This window comes from Rhinolophus ferrumequinum (assembly GCF_004115265.2).
Source record: "Rhinolophus ferrumequinum isolate MPI-CBG mRhiFer1 chromosome 5 unlocalized genomic scaffold, mRhiFer1_v1.p scaffold_110_arrow_ctg1, whole genome shotgun sequence".
Lineage (NCBI taxonomy): Eukaryota > Metazoa > Chordata > Mammalia > Chiroptera > Rhinolophidae > Rhinolophus > Rhinolophus ferrumequinum.
In genome coordinates this window covers 9,248,661-9,264,151 of record NW_022680355.1, presented here as the reverse complement: position 1 = coordinate 9,264,151, position 15,491 = coordinate 9,248,661, and the positions used below count along the sequence as shown (strand labels likewise).

The following is a 15,491-nucleotide window of genomic DNA, read 5'->3' as shown; positions in this document are numbered from 1 at the left end:
ATTTTCACCTCATTAATAAACAAAAATAAAAACAATAACATCCAGGACAAATAAATAAAAATAATAGAAACTAACGTTTACAGATAATGGATGATAGATACCCTTACACATTTCTAGTGGCCTATACATTACTGAACACTTTCTGACAAGAAACCAAGCCCTGTATTTATAAAGAAAAAAAGAACAACAACAACAACAATAAGAACATTTTAACTGAGTGAAAATACTTTGGGAAGTAATTTAAAAACTAATTTATGCAATTTTTTTAAATCTGAAAGACTAAAAATCCCAAATGAGGTTAACAAAATGTATTGCTACTTTTTTTCTATCGGACAGTCATGAGAAGGAACAATAACAAGTTTATTCATATTTCTAAATTTATAATTTATTTGTAATTCTAAAACATCAAAGGACTACAGGACAAAATTAATCATGGGGAGAGCTGACTTAGGCCCGATAGCGATGTAATGAGGTAGATCATTTCATCCACGGGAACTTCAGAGGGAAGAGGTCTTTGTGAGAGCACAGCTGTCCCCCAGGACCCTTCTCACCCCATGTCTTGGTGACTGACCTCCAAGGGGCCCCAGACAGGCCCTCTCACAGCTGTCGGGGGGGGGAAGGAGGGGAAAAACATCTTTCAGCACAGTCCGAGGGGGAGAGTTTCAGGGAGTGGAGTTTTAGAGCAACTTTGTGGAACGAAACGTGTTACAGTGGTTATACCGGTTATAAATTGTATCCACTTTCATGTTCCTTGACATGCAAGTCAAGATGCCATTTCTTTTCAAATTAACTGTAGTTGCTGGACAAGGCCTCATTGAATGTGACTCTCAGAGACATTGGGCCGCTAGTAAAATGATGTCACCGTACATAATTTTAGTATCAGCATAAGGCACAAAGACTGTAATTGGTTCGAGATTGAGTAGGCTGAGTTTGTTAAGTTATGTTATGTTATTTATTGACATGTGGATGCTTAACTTCCATAGTTTCACTGGTTAAATATGCAGTTCAATAATTTTGATTTAGGAATACAATTTCACCTTGTGATCTAATATCCCCTCTGGGAGCTCCTAAGAGCTGGCATTTTCTTTCTGTAGCGTGTGAAAAGCTCTCGCTTTCAATGCAGGCTTCATATTCTTCCAGCTGGTGCTGGGAAGTGTCATAAATTCATAGGAAACGCAGAAGCTGTGAATCTCAATTTTTCCTTATTGGGCATTGTTCAGATATCGTAACACAGAACAGTTCCCCTACTACGGTGATAGTCAAAAAGTAGTAATGAGGCTCTAGGGATACCTGAGGGATTTGTTCTTGCAATTTTTCAATTGCATAAGGTTTTTAATTAGTGAGAGATGGGTTTCTTTGGCCAGCATGTGCTTAAGTGGGTGGCCCCACACCGACCCGATGGCAGCCAGGTACACAGCTCTTTCAGTACCTTACCTGAAAGTTCTAGCTTGTCCACGGGAGCATCGCCCTTTGGCTGTGGGCCCGAGGCTGGCGGCATCTCCAGGTTTGGTATTGACTTCATGATATTGGCCTGAGCTTCTTCTAGGAGCTTCTCAAACTCTTTGCCATTATAGTGGTCCAGATTTTGTCTTTTCTCTTCCCATTTTCTTTCTGCTTTCTGAAAGAAAACAACAAGTGAAGGAAGTTTAAGACGCGGAGGAAAAAGCTAACTCATCGTTTAGAGATTTCCTGTTTGGCGGGAAGAGGTGTAACACAGTTAAAGTGTTGGTACAGTAATGTTCCAGGTTCTGCGCTGAGGGACACTTTGCACATCAGGCAAACCCGACTCTGGTGCTGTCCCTACATCAGAGAGCTATGCGGGCTGCATTTAAGTCCACGTGATAGTCATTCACAGAGGAAAAAAAGCTCAGAAACCCAAGTCCATTCACTAAACGATGACTGAGCACTTACGACATACTGCTACATGGTAAATAAAAAGGGACACAGGGACACGTTCTCTAAGGTAAGTAGCCAGAACCAAGTTTTTGTTTTCTAAATTGAGTTTTCATTGTAGAGATGCTCACACCAACAGAAATGAACACCAGCACACTCACTAGGAGGAAAAAGTCCTATGTCTTAGTTCTTCTTCTATCGAAGACTTGCCGTATGGCCACTGGGCCACATTTTCTTACTTAGAAAATGGGGGGGAGTTATTTAGATAACCGCTAAGTTCCATCAAGTTCTACAACAAGGAGAAAAATATAAAATGTATTTTTAAATAACTGTACTTTTTTTTTTTTTTAAAAACAACATTTGCCTGTGATTCTGAGACGGCATATGGGTCATTCCAGGAAGGCAGCGGGGACATGAACACCAGCATTAGTGGAACCCCGCAATGTAAGAATTGGAAGTGATCCAGGAGGTCACTGAACCCACACTTTTACACGTGAGAACACGGGCCCACTGAGGTGAAGGATGTGCCCCAGATTTTCACTCTATATAAATAACAGCCACCGGAGTCACCATCCTTACCCTCTTTTAGTTTTTCTTCCTAGCATTTACCATCACCTGGCATTACCAGAGGTGCCTAAAAAAATGTATACACATTTTTAAGAGATGTTATCTATGCTCAAGCAGTAGTTCGTCATAATCAGAAGTGTCTGGATGCTGATGGTAACGACTTTGAGCATTTCTGCAATTGTAGAAGTCAAACGTGACTTGTATTCATCTTTTGTTATCGGTATATATTGAGTATTACAATTAATACAGTTTTTTCCTTTCTTACAATGTGTGTACATTTTTTTGGCACCCTCTGTACTTGTTCTCTGTCTTTCCCTATAAGCAGGTAAGTTTCTCGAGGGCACGGACTTGCTCACTGCCTACCCCAGAGCCTACGAGGGCCTGGTACGTAGTGGGACTCCGTGAGGCTGGTTGGCAGAAAGTCTCAGGCCTCCTTACTGTGGATTGGGGCAGTGTCGGAAGTGACTCATAACTTAAAATATACACATAACAATGATAACCCAAAATGCCCAGTAGGTTCTCAGTAGATATTTGTTAAATAAAAGAGTTGTCCCACTGACATCTCTTAAATGTGGGGATGTTTAAAGTGACAGACCCACTCATCCTTGGTGGAAACGTGTTTTCAGTTCTCTGCCCCACCCCATAGGGATGACGTGATGGATCAGCGTCTGCCAATCACAGTTCCACCCCGTCCTATGACAGCATTTTTAATCAGCTGACTGGGATCAGGGGCCCAGCCCCTGACTGTGGAGCAGACAGCAGCTACCCAGTGGTCAGAGACCCAGTTGCCATGACGGCAGCCTCAGCAGTTTTAAGAGGTCATCTCCTCTTGAAACCTGGGTTATCTACTGCTGACTTGCAAGAGAGGCAGGAAAGGTTAGGAACAGGTTGCTGGGGATACAATCATGAGTGGAGGAAACATTGCAGGTAAGAGGAAGGAGAAAGCAAGGGAAACAAAATGTGCTGCTTGAGCGCTGAGACCAGCTCTTAATAAAAAGAATATTTAAAAACATAGCATGTCTTCTCTCTCTGCTGTGTGACCTTAAGACCTAGCTTTCTCCTTTCATCGGGACTGCCTCTGCTTTTCATTCTGAGACTACTGTAATAACTTTCCATCCAGCACCCTTAATTCTAGACCCACCACCTCAGCCAATTCTGTATATTGTGTCCAGATTAATATTCTGAAGATGCCTTTTTTTTTTTTTTAATCACTGGTCCAAGCTGCAGCTTTCCTCTGATATCTACACAATGAACTTCACACATCTTGGGCTGATTTTCAAGCTCTCCCAAATCAGGTCCTGGCCTGTTTTGCCAGCCTGATCTCCTCTTTCTTGTTCCAGTTAAACAGACTTCCTCCTGGTTCTAGCCTTCGCTCTAGCATTTCTTTATTCTAGAATGACCTCACCAACCTCCTGTGCTTACCCAGATTCTCTCACTTTTCAAGGTCAGTGGCAAACCCTCCCCAGGCCTGCATTCACCAGCGGTATGCTTGAGCCAGCTCCCACTGTCTCAGGACAGCTGAATTCTCACATCTCCCCAACTGCATCTTCAGTGACGTCATGCTGTCACTCGACATCAGTGATGCTGGGAGTCTTTACCCTACAGACACTGGCAAATATTACAAATCAGGGCTTTTCCCACCAGAGAGCCAGTTGCTAAACAGTTACCAGCATCCCACCTCCTCAGCTTCCTCTACGTTAGGTGCGTCATCCTTCTCTGAAATCTGATGACCTTTCTTTTAATCTGGCCATTGAAACCCATTCATAGCTTTTTGTTTTTTTAAAAAGTCTGCCTTTCATATACGTGCATTTTTTTGATAAAAATATAACTGACACATCTATGAATTGCCTCTACAAGCAGACTGTAAACTCTTTGAGGGAAAGGACCAAGTCTTACAGTCCTTGATGGGGTTACGAGAAGTGGAAGGAGGACTCTACCTCAATCGATGCCGCCCTGTTCTTGGTGCTCACACTGTGGATTTCCTCAATGAAGAAGCTCTGCGTGGCGGAACCATTCAGGGGCGTCTGTGGGGATTGCAGAGCTGAGGTCACCTCCTGGGGGATAGCTGGAGGGCTGGCCGGGTGTGGACCACTGGCCCCCGGCAAGCGCTGGGCCGGGTTCAGGAGGGTGGAGGAGAGCTGGGAGGGCTGGATGACGACGGGAGAGCTCTGGGCGTGGTGAACTGTCAGGGGCACCACTTCCGACTTCACGTCTCGTGGGACTCCTGTGCACTGGACGGACTGGCCTGAGGCGTGGGATGCCTCCTCCTGGCTCTTCAGGACTTCTGCGGCTGTGGCCTTTTCCATAGCGACATACTGTGCAGCCTGGGCTGCATCTGCCCCTTTCAAGAGCCCATCGGTGACGTGTCTAGGAGAAAGCATGCATAGTAGCATTAAGTATTCAAACAGGTAACTTTCGTTTTATTATCATAGTACACTGGAACGCTGTGTCACCCTAAAGCCAGGCAAGATTCTGTAGCAAAATGAAAACATTCTAAAACTCAGAGTAGCAGCTCAGGGTTGAGGGTTTCCAGGGCAACTTCCCAAAGCTCTTGAATCACCTCCTAGTTATCTCCGGCAGCTGCTTTCTCAGTCCTTTCCACAGGAGACCCTCGGTTTTTCTCTCCACCAGCACTATTGTGCCCTCCCTGATGCAATTCTGTCGTATTTGGGTGCTGGTCGTGGTGGTGTGAAATGATCACATACATATTTCTAACAATACCTCCCCCACCTGCTCCCAGCCTGGAGAGCTCACACATGCCCAGTTCTAACCCCAAAAGCTTCCTAAACCCTCCATACTCTCTTCCTTTCATTGCCAAACATCTTGAAGGGTAGTCTATATTCTAATTCCTTCCGCTTGCTCTTCCTGTAGCTCAGCCCAGTGCGGCCTGGCTTCTCCACCGGGACTTGACCAAGCTTTCTGCAAGGTCAACAGTGACTCCAAATTGAACAGCTGGGTTAGTCCTCATCCTCCTCTGCATTCTGGGGTCGTTTGATGATATTTTTCTATCTCTATTCATGGTGCAGTGGAAAAGACGTGGCCTTTGGGGTCAGACAGACCTGTGTCTAAATATCAGTTCTACCATGTTCTACCGATACAATGTCAGGAACGTCACCTTTTTCAGTCTCAGATGCTTTTCTATAGAATGTTATAATGACGATGATGATAATGGCGATAATACCTCACAGTACCTTCCTCAGGGGTGGCTGAGAGGATCAATGTAGAGTTATATGCAAGACAATGTGAAACATGGTACCTGACCTATAATTTTCGATTAGTCCCTCCTTCCCTTCTTTGTTAAAATGATTTTTGATTTGGAAAAACACATTGTATTCTACAACTCTCCTCTGCTACTCAGTTCTCTGTTTCTTTCGCTGTTTACTTTACCCACCCCATCTCTTCAATCCCCAAGGATCCGTTCCCTCCTCTCTCTCTCATTCTACCATAGCCATCGCTTCCATTTTCCGTAATCACCTTCAGGAAGGCGACTTCCAATTCTAAAACTCTCTTCCCTTCCTCCCTCCCTGCCTGTCTCCCTCTCTCCCTCCCCACTCCCCTCCCTCTCAGTTATGCAGGAACACCCCTCTGTCTCTTGAACTCCAGTCCACATTTCTAAGTGCCTGGTTGGCAGCTGTGTTTAGTTATCCTAGCACGTCTAATTCAACACGTACAAAAATATTTCAGCATCTTCCCAGGCCGCTAAATTGCTCTGAGCTGTGAATGTCACCTGCTTTATCTTCTCTGCCACGGTGTCAGGATATAGGCATGTCCTTGGTGGTGGTGATGGTGGTGGTGGGGCATGCATATTCCTACTGTCTTCATTGTGTCCCACAGTGCCGAGTACAGCACGTTACACATCAAAGATACCAATAAAAAATGAGTAGTATAAAGGCTGGTGATAGGCAGCCTGATGGCAACTAACGTAGCTTTTATTTTTCAAGTTACTTAACTGGTTTTCTCTCTCATTCTTGCCACTGAGCATGTATGGGACAAAAAGTCCTATAACATTCAAAACACACAATCCTATCTTTTTTTTAGAACTTGCATTCCCTGGAGATAAGACAAATACTGAGCTTTATCACTCTGTGCCGGCTCTCAAATTTTCTTTTAATTGTTTTTCAGGGAAGAGAAGGGAGAATGGGACAGTGCTATCTGCCAGCTTGCTATCTATTTCCACTTAACAAGGGTGGTTTGTTTTAGGCTTTGCGGATGGGTTACCACATTAGGTAAGAGCTTAATGAAGAATTCTTTTAACAGATTTTTATCCTCCTGCAAGAAAAAGTTCACTCTAGCAATTTAAAATGAGTGAACCTAAGAGGAAATGTAACCCAGATACAATTTCTTCGAGTACTCAGAGTGATCTCTGTAGGAGGAGGCTATTGTTTGAATCAAAATTCCTTTGGCATCCTGGAATGTATGCAGGTGATGAAACGGCTGCTCTACTGTGTTTTCATCTCAAAAGAGGCTCCTTCCTGAGGTCACTGTTACTAGAAAAATCTCACTTGCTCTTATGTTTAATAATTCATCTAAAAGTCAGCTGCACATTTAATATATTTTTTCTCATAAATCTGATCAAATGATTATAGTTAGTGATTAACATTGTTCCAAGAAACTGTCTAATATGTTACTTCAGTTTGTGACCTGCTCTCCAATCTGGTCCAAGATCTGAAGGGTAATGTCTCTGCAATTTCCTAGTTCTATCAAACTGGAAACTCAGGGACTTCCACTGTTGGGAAATAGTTTATTTTTGGTAATTGTGTCTATTTCCCACGTGAGAGAAGAAGGCAGAGGTCCTATTTGTCTTTATATTTTTAACATCCAAACCAGGGCTGGAACAGGCAGAATGTCCAAATATTACTGACTGCCGGGCTGTGAGATCAGAACCAACTGTGATCTCTGGAGTTAAACTATCAGTACATATCCCACCCCCACCCTCTGACCTGCAGTGAACCTCCCCCAACCTCAGATTCTCTCTATACGATGGGAAAAACAATGCCTGCCTATAGGGTTTTGATTAGGACCCAATGAGCTTATACTTCTAGAAGCTTAGTTCCATGCCTGATACATAGAAAGTGCTCAAGGTATAAGTTATCGTTATGATTGTGTTGAGAAGAGATCGAATTGTCACCCAAAGACAGGGTATATGCTATGACATGGCATTTATAAAGGTGCTTCTGGCAACACAATCCTGCATGCATATATTTCAGCGCTTTTGACATGGGTATGGAGTTCAAGAATTTTCTTTTCAGTGAAAGTCATGGATGAGTCAGTGATTTCTTTTAGTCTTTCCTCCACTATGACCCCTTTTTTATGGGCAGGTAAGGGTAGTTTGGGCTGTGCCACCCAAGGGTGTTCATTTATCTTTTCTAGGTGGGACCAACAATATCTCAGATACTCTTTCAGTAGGTAATTCAAGAAAGGCTTTATTTATTTCCACTCATTTTCTTCTAACTGAAGTCATCTATGCCTTCAAGTAAAGGACTCTAATAATATATTTGATCCATTCTTTAAACTTCGAAATGTTATTGAAAAGAACCACCTTCAAATGATTTTCAGAAAACGTTCACTGTGTTTACTAGTAAATTTTAAGCCCTAGCATGTGCCAAATGCAGCAAGTCTGTGCTGCTGAAGAATCAGAACCACAAGCCACATCTCCATAGAAGTCAAGGTGGGGGGGGAGCCGCCGCCTCCTCAGGACACGGGAATGAGATGTGATTTGCCACAGCGATGGAGAAGGTCCCGGCGGCATGGAGGAAGCCTGCGAGTCCAGAACGTAGACCCCCGACCGCGGCAGCACACCGCCCCCTACTCCGCGTCCCACGGGAAGCCCCGTCACCTCCGCAACATGGTCAGGATGTCCGTCATGCCCCGCACTCTCTGCAGGAGGCTGTCCAGCCGGTGCGGCTCCTCCTTCAGAAACCGCACGGCTTCTACTTCTATGCGCAGGATGGCTCGCATCTTGTTTTGTAAGGTCGGAAATTCTCCTGCAGGCCAAGAGCAGTTGGGTGAGTCGTAGGAAAAGAAGCCAGAAGGGCAAGCCCCCTCCCGCCCCCGACACAGGATAGGGTTGAGCCCCATGGGGTTCACCGGCCACGGCGCGTTTCGTGCGCTCACACATCTTCAGGGGCGGACACGTGTCAGACAGACATGGGTTCAAAGTGACCTTAGGTAAGGGCAGGCACCTCTCACCCTCATTTCCTGTCTTTATATTTGGAATAAGGTCAACTGTCCCTTCGGGTTGTCTTTAATGAATTTGGCACAGGTGCCTCGTGCATTTTAAGAGCCCAGTGAGGTGAAAGTGTTACTAGTTTCATTTAGTCCTAAATCTTACAGTACCAGTACAACATAAGCTCCAAGAAGTCAACGACCTTTGCCTCTTTTGTTCAGTGATGGATCCCAACTGCTCAGAACAGTGCCTGACACATGTAGGTGTTCGATGAATACATGCTGTGTGATTGAATGAATGAATGAATGAATGCATGAAGCCCTCACTGTTGGGCAGATTTTTTTAATCCCCCTGGGAAACACGTTTCAGACTTTTCCCTGCAGGGAGCTCACCTTTCAGGGAAGCTACGGCTTCTCCCACTTGTCGCAGGAGGAAAGCCCCGTCTTCCACATCCTTTAGAGTAACCACGCGGCTAGCCGATGCAGAGTCCTTCTTCAAGTCTTCCACAAAGTCTTCCAGCTCACTGGGGGAACGAGAAGACCACAGACGGGAGTGAACACAGGTCCTCAGAAAGCACAGGTGCAGCAGCAAAGGGCTCGTCTGGACCTCCCACTGGGTCCTGAGTCCCAGCCCCTCCCACTTCCACTTGGAGGGCGGGAGCACCTCTTAGAGGAGTCACTTGGTTTGGCTTAAAATATTCTGCTGAATGGTCAGGCAGGTGCAAGTACCTTTCCCCAGGGCATGTCCGTGAGGACGCCCAGGTTGGCCAGAGGGAAGACGGTGGCTGGCTGACAAAGGACCCACTCTTCATTTTCTGTGGTGCCAACTAGGGGAGGGGTGTGATATGACAGATGAGAGAGGGAGAGATGGAGGGAGGGAAGGTGGGGTGGGGATGGGGGGGAGGGAGAGAGAGAGAGAGAGAGAGAGAGAGAGGGAGAGAGGGAGAGGGAGAGAGGGAGAGAGGGAGAGAGGGAGAGAGGGAGAGAGGGAGAGAGAGAGAGAGAGAGAGAGAGAGAGAGAGAGAGAGAGAGAGAGAGAATGCTGTAGTGGAGCAAAACGAGCAACCCAGGTCTGGCTTCTCAAGCTTAGCACTTGATGTTTTGAACCAGCTAATTCTTTTAGTGGGGGCTTGTCTGGTGCATTGTAGGATGTTTAGCAGCACCCCTGGTTTCTATGCACTAGATGACAGTAGCACTTTACCCCCACATTGTGACAAAAAAAAAATGTCAGGCATTATTAAATGTCCCTGAGGGATGGGTGGGCACCAAACTCGCCCCTGACTAAATCTCTGGTTTATACTGATTGTCCCATCCATAAGGACTGACTTTCCTTTTCAAGTTACAAAGAGAAGAAAGGATCACCGATCTGATTTACACACACACACACACACACACACACACACACACAGGGTACTGCCAGTTCCAATAGAACTAAATAAAGGTTTTCCACTTCAAAAACAAACAAACAGACAACATCCTGTCTCCTGGGCATATTAATAACCCCATCCTAAACACGTTTGTATCATTTCAGTTTGTCTATAAATCCAACAGAAAAACCCTTTTTAAATGGGGCGGAAGAAAACATTGACAGATGAAGAACCAGTAGGTGGCAGTAAGTGAACAGTTATTCCACTGCTGGAGCTGGGAGTCTGTGGAGCAGGCAGCAGGAGGCGAATAGAAAGGCAGTGTATCTGCAAAAAGATGGTGCCCCAAGGCTCTTCCCACTGGGCAAGTGGATGACGTTATGGATGGCATGGCAGCTGCAGGAGGGATTCAGGCAGGATGTCACATATGTTCAACAAGGACCACAGGACAAACAACAAATTCATCCAACTCTAAGCAGTGGGATGAAAGTTTCGCTGATGTCTTTCCTTCTGTTATGGAAAAGGGACCAAAACTGCCTATGACCCCTTCAGATGAAACGATGCAACTTCGGACCAAAATGGGAAGCCCCATCTGCTCATTGTCCACATTCACAAACTGTGGAAAGGCACTTGGTGTTATGTGAACCCACAGGACTCTTCCTACAGCTCCTGCATCCCTAAGGTGGAGAGAGTTTATGCCATCTCTCATAAGAATTCTACACATGGTACCTCTGTCTGGAAAAATTCTTTCCCATTTCATAACCAAACAGAATTTTTTTTAAATATGTAGACTGGACACACTGTCCAGTCCTTCTTAGCTTTGCTGGAAGAGCTAAGACCCAAATATTATCATGGTTCCATTAGCAACCCTCAAGCTGGCCAGGCTGTAATTAATACTTGAAGGAGCTGTCATCTGACCCAAAGTCAGTCAGCCTAAAATTCTGTTTTAATCTCTTCTGTACAATATGACTCCTGGATTTCACAATCCTGTGCATAACACATAGTAGACCCTTAAATGTCACAGGTTTCCCTTTGTTGAGTATGGAACATACACAAATGTGTACTGATATTATTGTACACAACAATGTTACTTCTCTTCATACATTTCTATTACAGATAAAACATTTAGATAAATCATTCAAAATGTAGAAGAGACAAAGAAGCTAAAATGAATGCTAAAAATAAAATTTTAATATTATAGTAATCAATGTGACTTTTGATATGTAAATTCTGCTCAAAAGAACGTCAAATGTTCACAGATTTTATGGTTTATAGATCAATCCATTCTCTTCGTTGAAGTCACTTTTCATTCTACCTTGGTTAAGAAGAACCATTAATTTCTTGAAATATATTTCAGTTGACTGTTAGTAGAAGCCCAAATATTATTTCCATGTAGAAGCCCACCAAGAGAAATTCTCTTGATCCAATTTCTAACTATAGTTCTGGACCCAAATTTTACTTCTCTGCCATCTGAATGGCTCACCAGCAACTTATCCTAACATAATCCCCAAGGGAACTTATTTTCCTCTGTGTGTGTGTGGGTGTGTCTGTGTGTATGAATAAGGAAAGAGGCAGGACGAGTGAAGGGTCAGGAAAAGGAGAGTGGGAGGGCGAAGGGGACAGAAAGGAGAGATGGGAAGGAGAGAGAGAATCATTTACCTAATGTTCCAGAGTTGAACCTTCCAGCTATCTTTTGTAACCTGCTCTTTCTCACCACTTGATCCATCCAATTAGTCCATTTTGCATTTGATTTCTTTTCCCATTCCTATTTCTACTGCTGTATTCAGGCCTTACTGACTTTTTGTCTGGACTGTTATAGTTGAGCCCACTATGGTTTCCTAGGCACCAATCTCTTTCCCCCTCCACCAGTAGTCCTGGTGGCCAGGAGGCCCTAATTGAAATATAGCTCTGACTTTTCTACCTCCTTGATCAGAAACCTTCAGTGACCTCCTCATTGGGCCAACAGTACCTCTCAAATGTGAAGCTGATTCAGAATCTCCCCTGAAGGTTTGTGAAAAGCACAGTTCTAAGGTCCATCCAGAGAAATTCTGAATCTGGGGTTGGACCCAGGAACTTTCACTAAAAGCCAGAAATCCAGATTTCTGTTACATGGTCTTCTAATCTCGGAAAACACTGACAGAAAACAGCCACACAGAGCTCAAATATGGTCTAAGATATAGGCAGGCACATGCAAAAGGGAATGGCGCAACCCAAATATATAAGATATGATTGGTATCTTGCACCTAACTCTCCCCCCAAACTGGACTACCCCACTTCTCCAAGGTTATCCTGTGCCTTCCTAGTACCAAGACTTGTTGGGTTGCAGGGTTCTTCTGCCTGGGATGCCCCCCGTCTAGCCTCCACAGATGAAATCCCACCTGTCTTCAAGGCCGTCTCAGTTAAGTTTAGCAAACCTGTTTTGAGGCCCTACAATGTGCATGGTACTGTGCTTAACCTGGGGACATATGAAAACTAGCTTATTTCAGGTTAAGTTTCTCTGATCTCTGAAGCCCAAAGCAATCTCTGTGTCATGTAGGTTCACCAGGCACCCGTAAATCACCTGTTTTGTGCTATACACATACTCATATATTCTGCTTTGCCAGACCGAAGCTCCTCAGGTGCCCTGTGAACATCTTATTCGTGTTAAAATATTTTTGTGACAGCCCAGTTGCCTAAAACTAGATCTCAAGGGTCTTCTCAAAAACTTCTTTAAAAATATAGACTTTTAATATTTTATAAATTTTTCAATTAAATTATGAAAAAGTAAATTTCCTTCTTTAAGAATTGGTTAGCTAATAACTAATAGATAAGTCTTGCTTCTTGACTAGAAAAGTTGTCTTTAATTTCTACACCACTCTGAGATGAGCAGCCCAGTATAGGAATGAGCTCAGAAGGGGAATATTCAGTAGACAAATAACAGCTTTATTGACTCATGGTGGGTGATTAACTGTCTATAAATACAAGAACTAAATAAAACATTTAATGATGTCAAACAATGGTCAAATTTAATTTTTTTTGGAAACTAATAACTCAATTTTTTTTCTCTAGACTGCTACTGGGAGGGACATTCTAACTTTAATCAGACACACCGGATTGGCACCTGAGGTAATATACGCTACAGCTCAAATTTCGAATAGGAGATAGAGTGTAGGTGCTTTCCATCATGGAGACTTCTGGTGATTCTGGTCATGAAAAGAATTTGCCAGCTGCCCCCTTACCATCCCAGTGTGGAAGGTTTGAGCTTTCCAAGAAACAAGAGAAATACTAATATTTGAAGATCCCACAAAAATTACTATTCATTATACTAAAAGGTGAAATAGTTCCATGATAAATCTCCGTTGCGTAACAAAACATACATTAACATAAAAGATGTGCCTGCCCTAATGACTGGGGAGTAATAAAATTCTGCTCATTTCAATAGAGGGACTTGATAAATGCTTTCAATAAGAACCTCATAGAAGATTGGTAATGCTCAAGGAAGCATCTTTCATTCTGGATCAGACGTACTTTACATTTAAATTCTTCTTTTGCGATTTTAACTACAGTTGAATAACAGGAAGATAATTTTAGTGCTGTGTTATTTAGGCTATTAGTTTTAATTTATTGAGATTAAATGCAGACTTCCCATTTATCATTGGGTTTTGCCGTTTGCTCCTTTTAATTTTATGTGTTACTGAGCCTTACAAAAAGGCGTAATGCTCCAGCTTTTAAAGGGACCACCTCAGTCACCTGAGGATTGCTGAATTTCTTGAGCCTGGACGGAGGGGTGCACAGTGTTCATGGATACCCCAAACAAGCAGAACTTAACTTGCACACGGAAGGTGCTCAATAAGGAGAGGGGGAGCGAACATCATCTAGGGAGGCCTCCTCTCTGGCAAAGACAGGTTTCCTTTTCTGGTCAAATAGCAAAACATGAAACAAGAGACTGGCACTCACCATAACTTCTTGACAATCTTCTCCTCTTCGCGCAGGTATTTTTGTCTCTCTTGCTCCACCAGGGTGCGCTGTCGTTGTACAGGATCCTCCAGTCTCTTCATCGTATCCATCACTTTGCCATTGATTTCCAGCTCAGCCTTCTTCATCATTGCCCTCAGAAGCTCCTGGTTCTGCAGCTGTTGAACAAAAGAAATCAGCCTCAACGGGCTCTGCCTGACTGACATTATGGTGACTGAGTGCCTGGCAGTCTTCAGAAGTGGGTTTGGATAAACAGCCTGCAGCTGAAACTTCATTACAGTGAAAAAGGGAATGGAGCAAAGACTGTATATAATATTGCTTCTTCAGCCAACATCTGAGTTTTAGCAGCCTACTGACAGGCAGACTTTCACGTCTGTGTCTGCAAAAGACACGATTCTTTCTTTACTCTGGTCAATGCAGCATGGACAATGGGCATAGACTCTCACTGACATGTTTTCATAGGGAGCAGCCAAGAGCATCAGCTTTGGAGCCAAGTGGATTTTGGATCAAACCCTCAATCTTCTCCCTGGCTACTGCAAGACATGCTACCTAGACTGTCTTGGTCTCCATTTCCTTATCTCTGAAGATGGGGATTCCCTTCCTTGGCATGGCTATTCTGAGGATTAAATGAGATACTTCTTGGTATAGAATAGGTACTCAACAAGTGTTGATTTGACTATGGACTATTTCAGCATGTCAGTTAAAGGAGAATCTGTGTCCCTCTTGTTTATATGGGCCCATGGGCCCACGCACCAAATACCATGTAATCACAGACCATTAAAACACCGAACTTGATGTTGATGGTGGTAATGATAACGAGTCCAGGTAAACCCAAGGCTCTTGGCAGTTTACTCATTTCCCTGGATTATCCATAGGCTGCTTGCATACATAAGACCACAATTTCCATACACTTTCCAGAGCACTCTTGTTTCCCATCCCAGAGAGCATAGGATGTGTGAGTTTGCATCCAGGTTTCACAAGAATCTAGTCAAACACTTGAGTCCTGCTTCCAAGAAGGCGTTAAATGTTTCCCAAGGGCAGAACAATTTTCTGACAGCACATACATCAAGTGAATTCATTCAATCAGCCTCAGAAACAGTAATTATATTATGCCTCTTACATTATACCTAAAGTCCCCCTGAAATTTCAACTCGCTGTTATTGTTCCCTTTTGTTTTCTGCTTTTGCAAACTATCCTACAACCACTATATACCACCTCGTAGGAGCAGTGATGTCTTTGTCAGTGGTCCATTATCTGTGCAAGCTGATAATGACCTGTGGCCATGTTACCACCGGCTTGAAACCTCATCATGGCTTCCATTTTCTCCGAATAAAGGTAAGCATTTCAACAGGAGCTACAAGCAGAGTCACCTTCATGTTCCCATATCAGCACAGCACCATGATCAGCTGGCCATCCAGAAAGAGCCTGCCTGGGTTCCATTTCTAGTTGCACCACTTAGCAGCAGTGGGAGGTAGCCAAGCTATTAATCATCTCTCTGTGTCTAGCCATTACAAAGTAGTAGCAACAGTTCATATCTCAGAGGCTGGT

General features: G+C 43.8%; 1 protein-coding gene across 18 annotated transcripts in view; it reads right to left on the bottom strand.

The window, feature by feature from the left end:
* KIAA1217 (KIAA1217 ortholog) overlaps nt 1-15,491 on the bottom strand; it is a 292,991-nt gene that overhangs the window by 15,568 nt on the left and 261,932 nt on the right. For all 18 annotated transcript variants that reach the window (XM_033100561.1, XM_033100558.1, XM_033100543.1 and 15 more), the window contains 5 exons: nt 13,926-14,101; nt 9,019-9,149; nt 8,297-8,444; nt 4,398-4,827; nt 1,435-1,618 (listed from right to left, as the gene is read on the bottom strand). In XM_033100561.1, the coding sequence (XP_032956452.1) occupies nt 1,435-1,618; nt 4,398-4,827; nt 8,297-8,444; nt 9,019-9,149; nt 13,926-14,101 (1,069 nt within the window). The remainder of the gene's footprint in view (nt 1-1,434; nt 1,619-4,397; nt 4,828-8,296; nt 8,445-9,018; nt 9,150-13,925; nt 14,102-15,491) is intronic.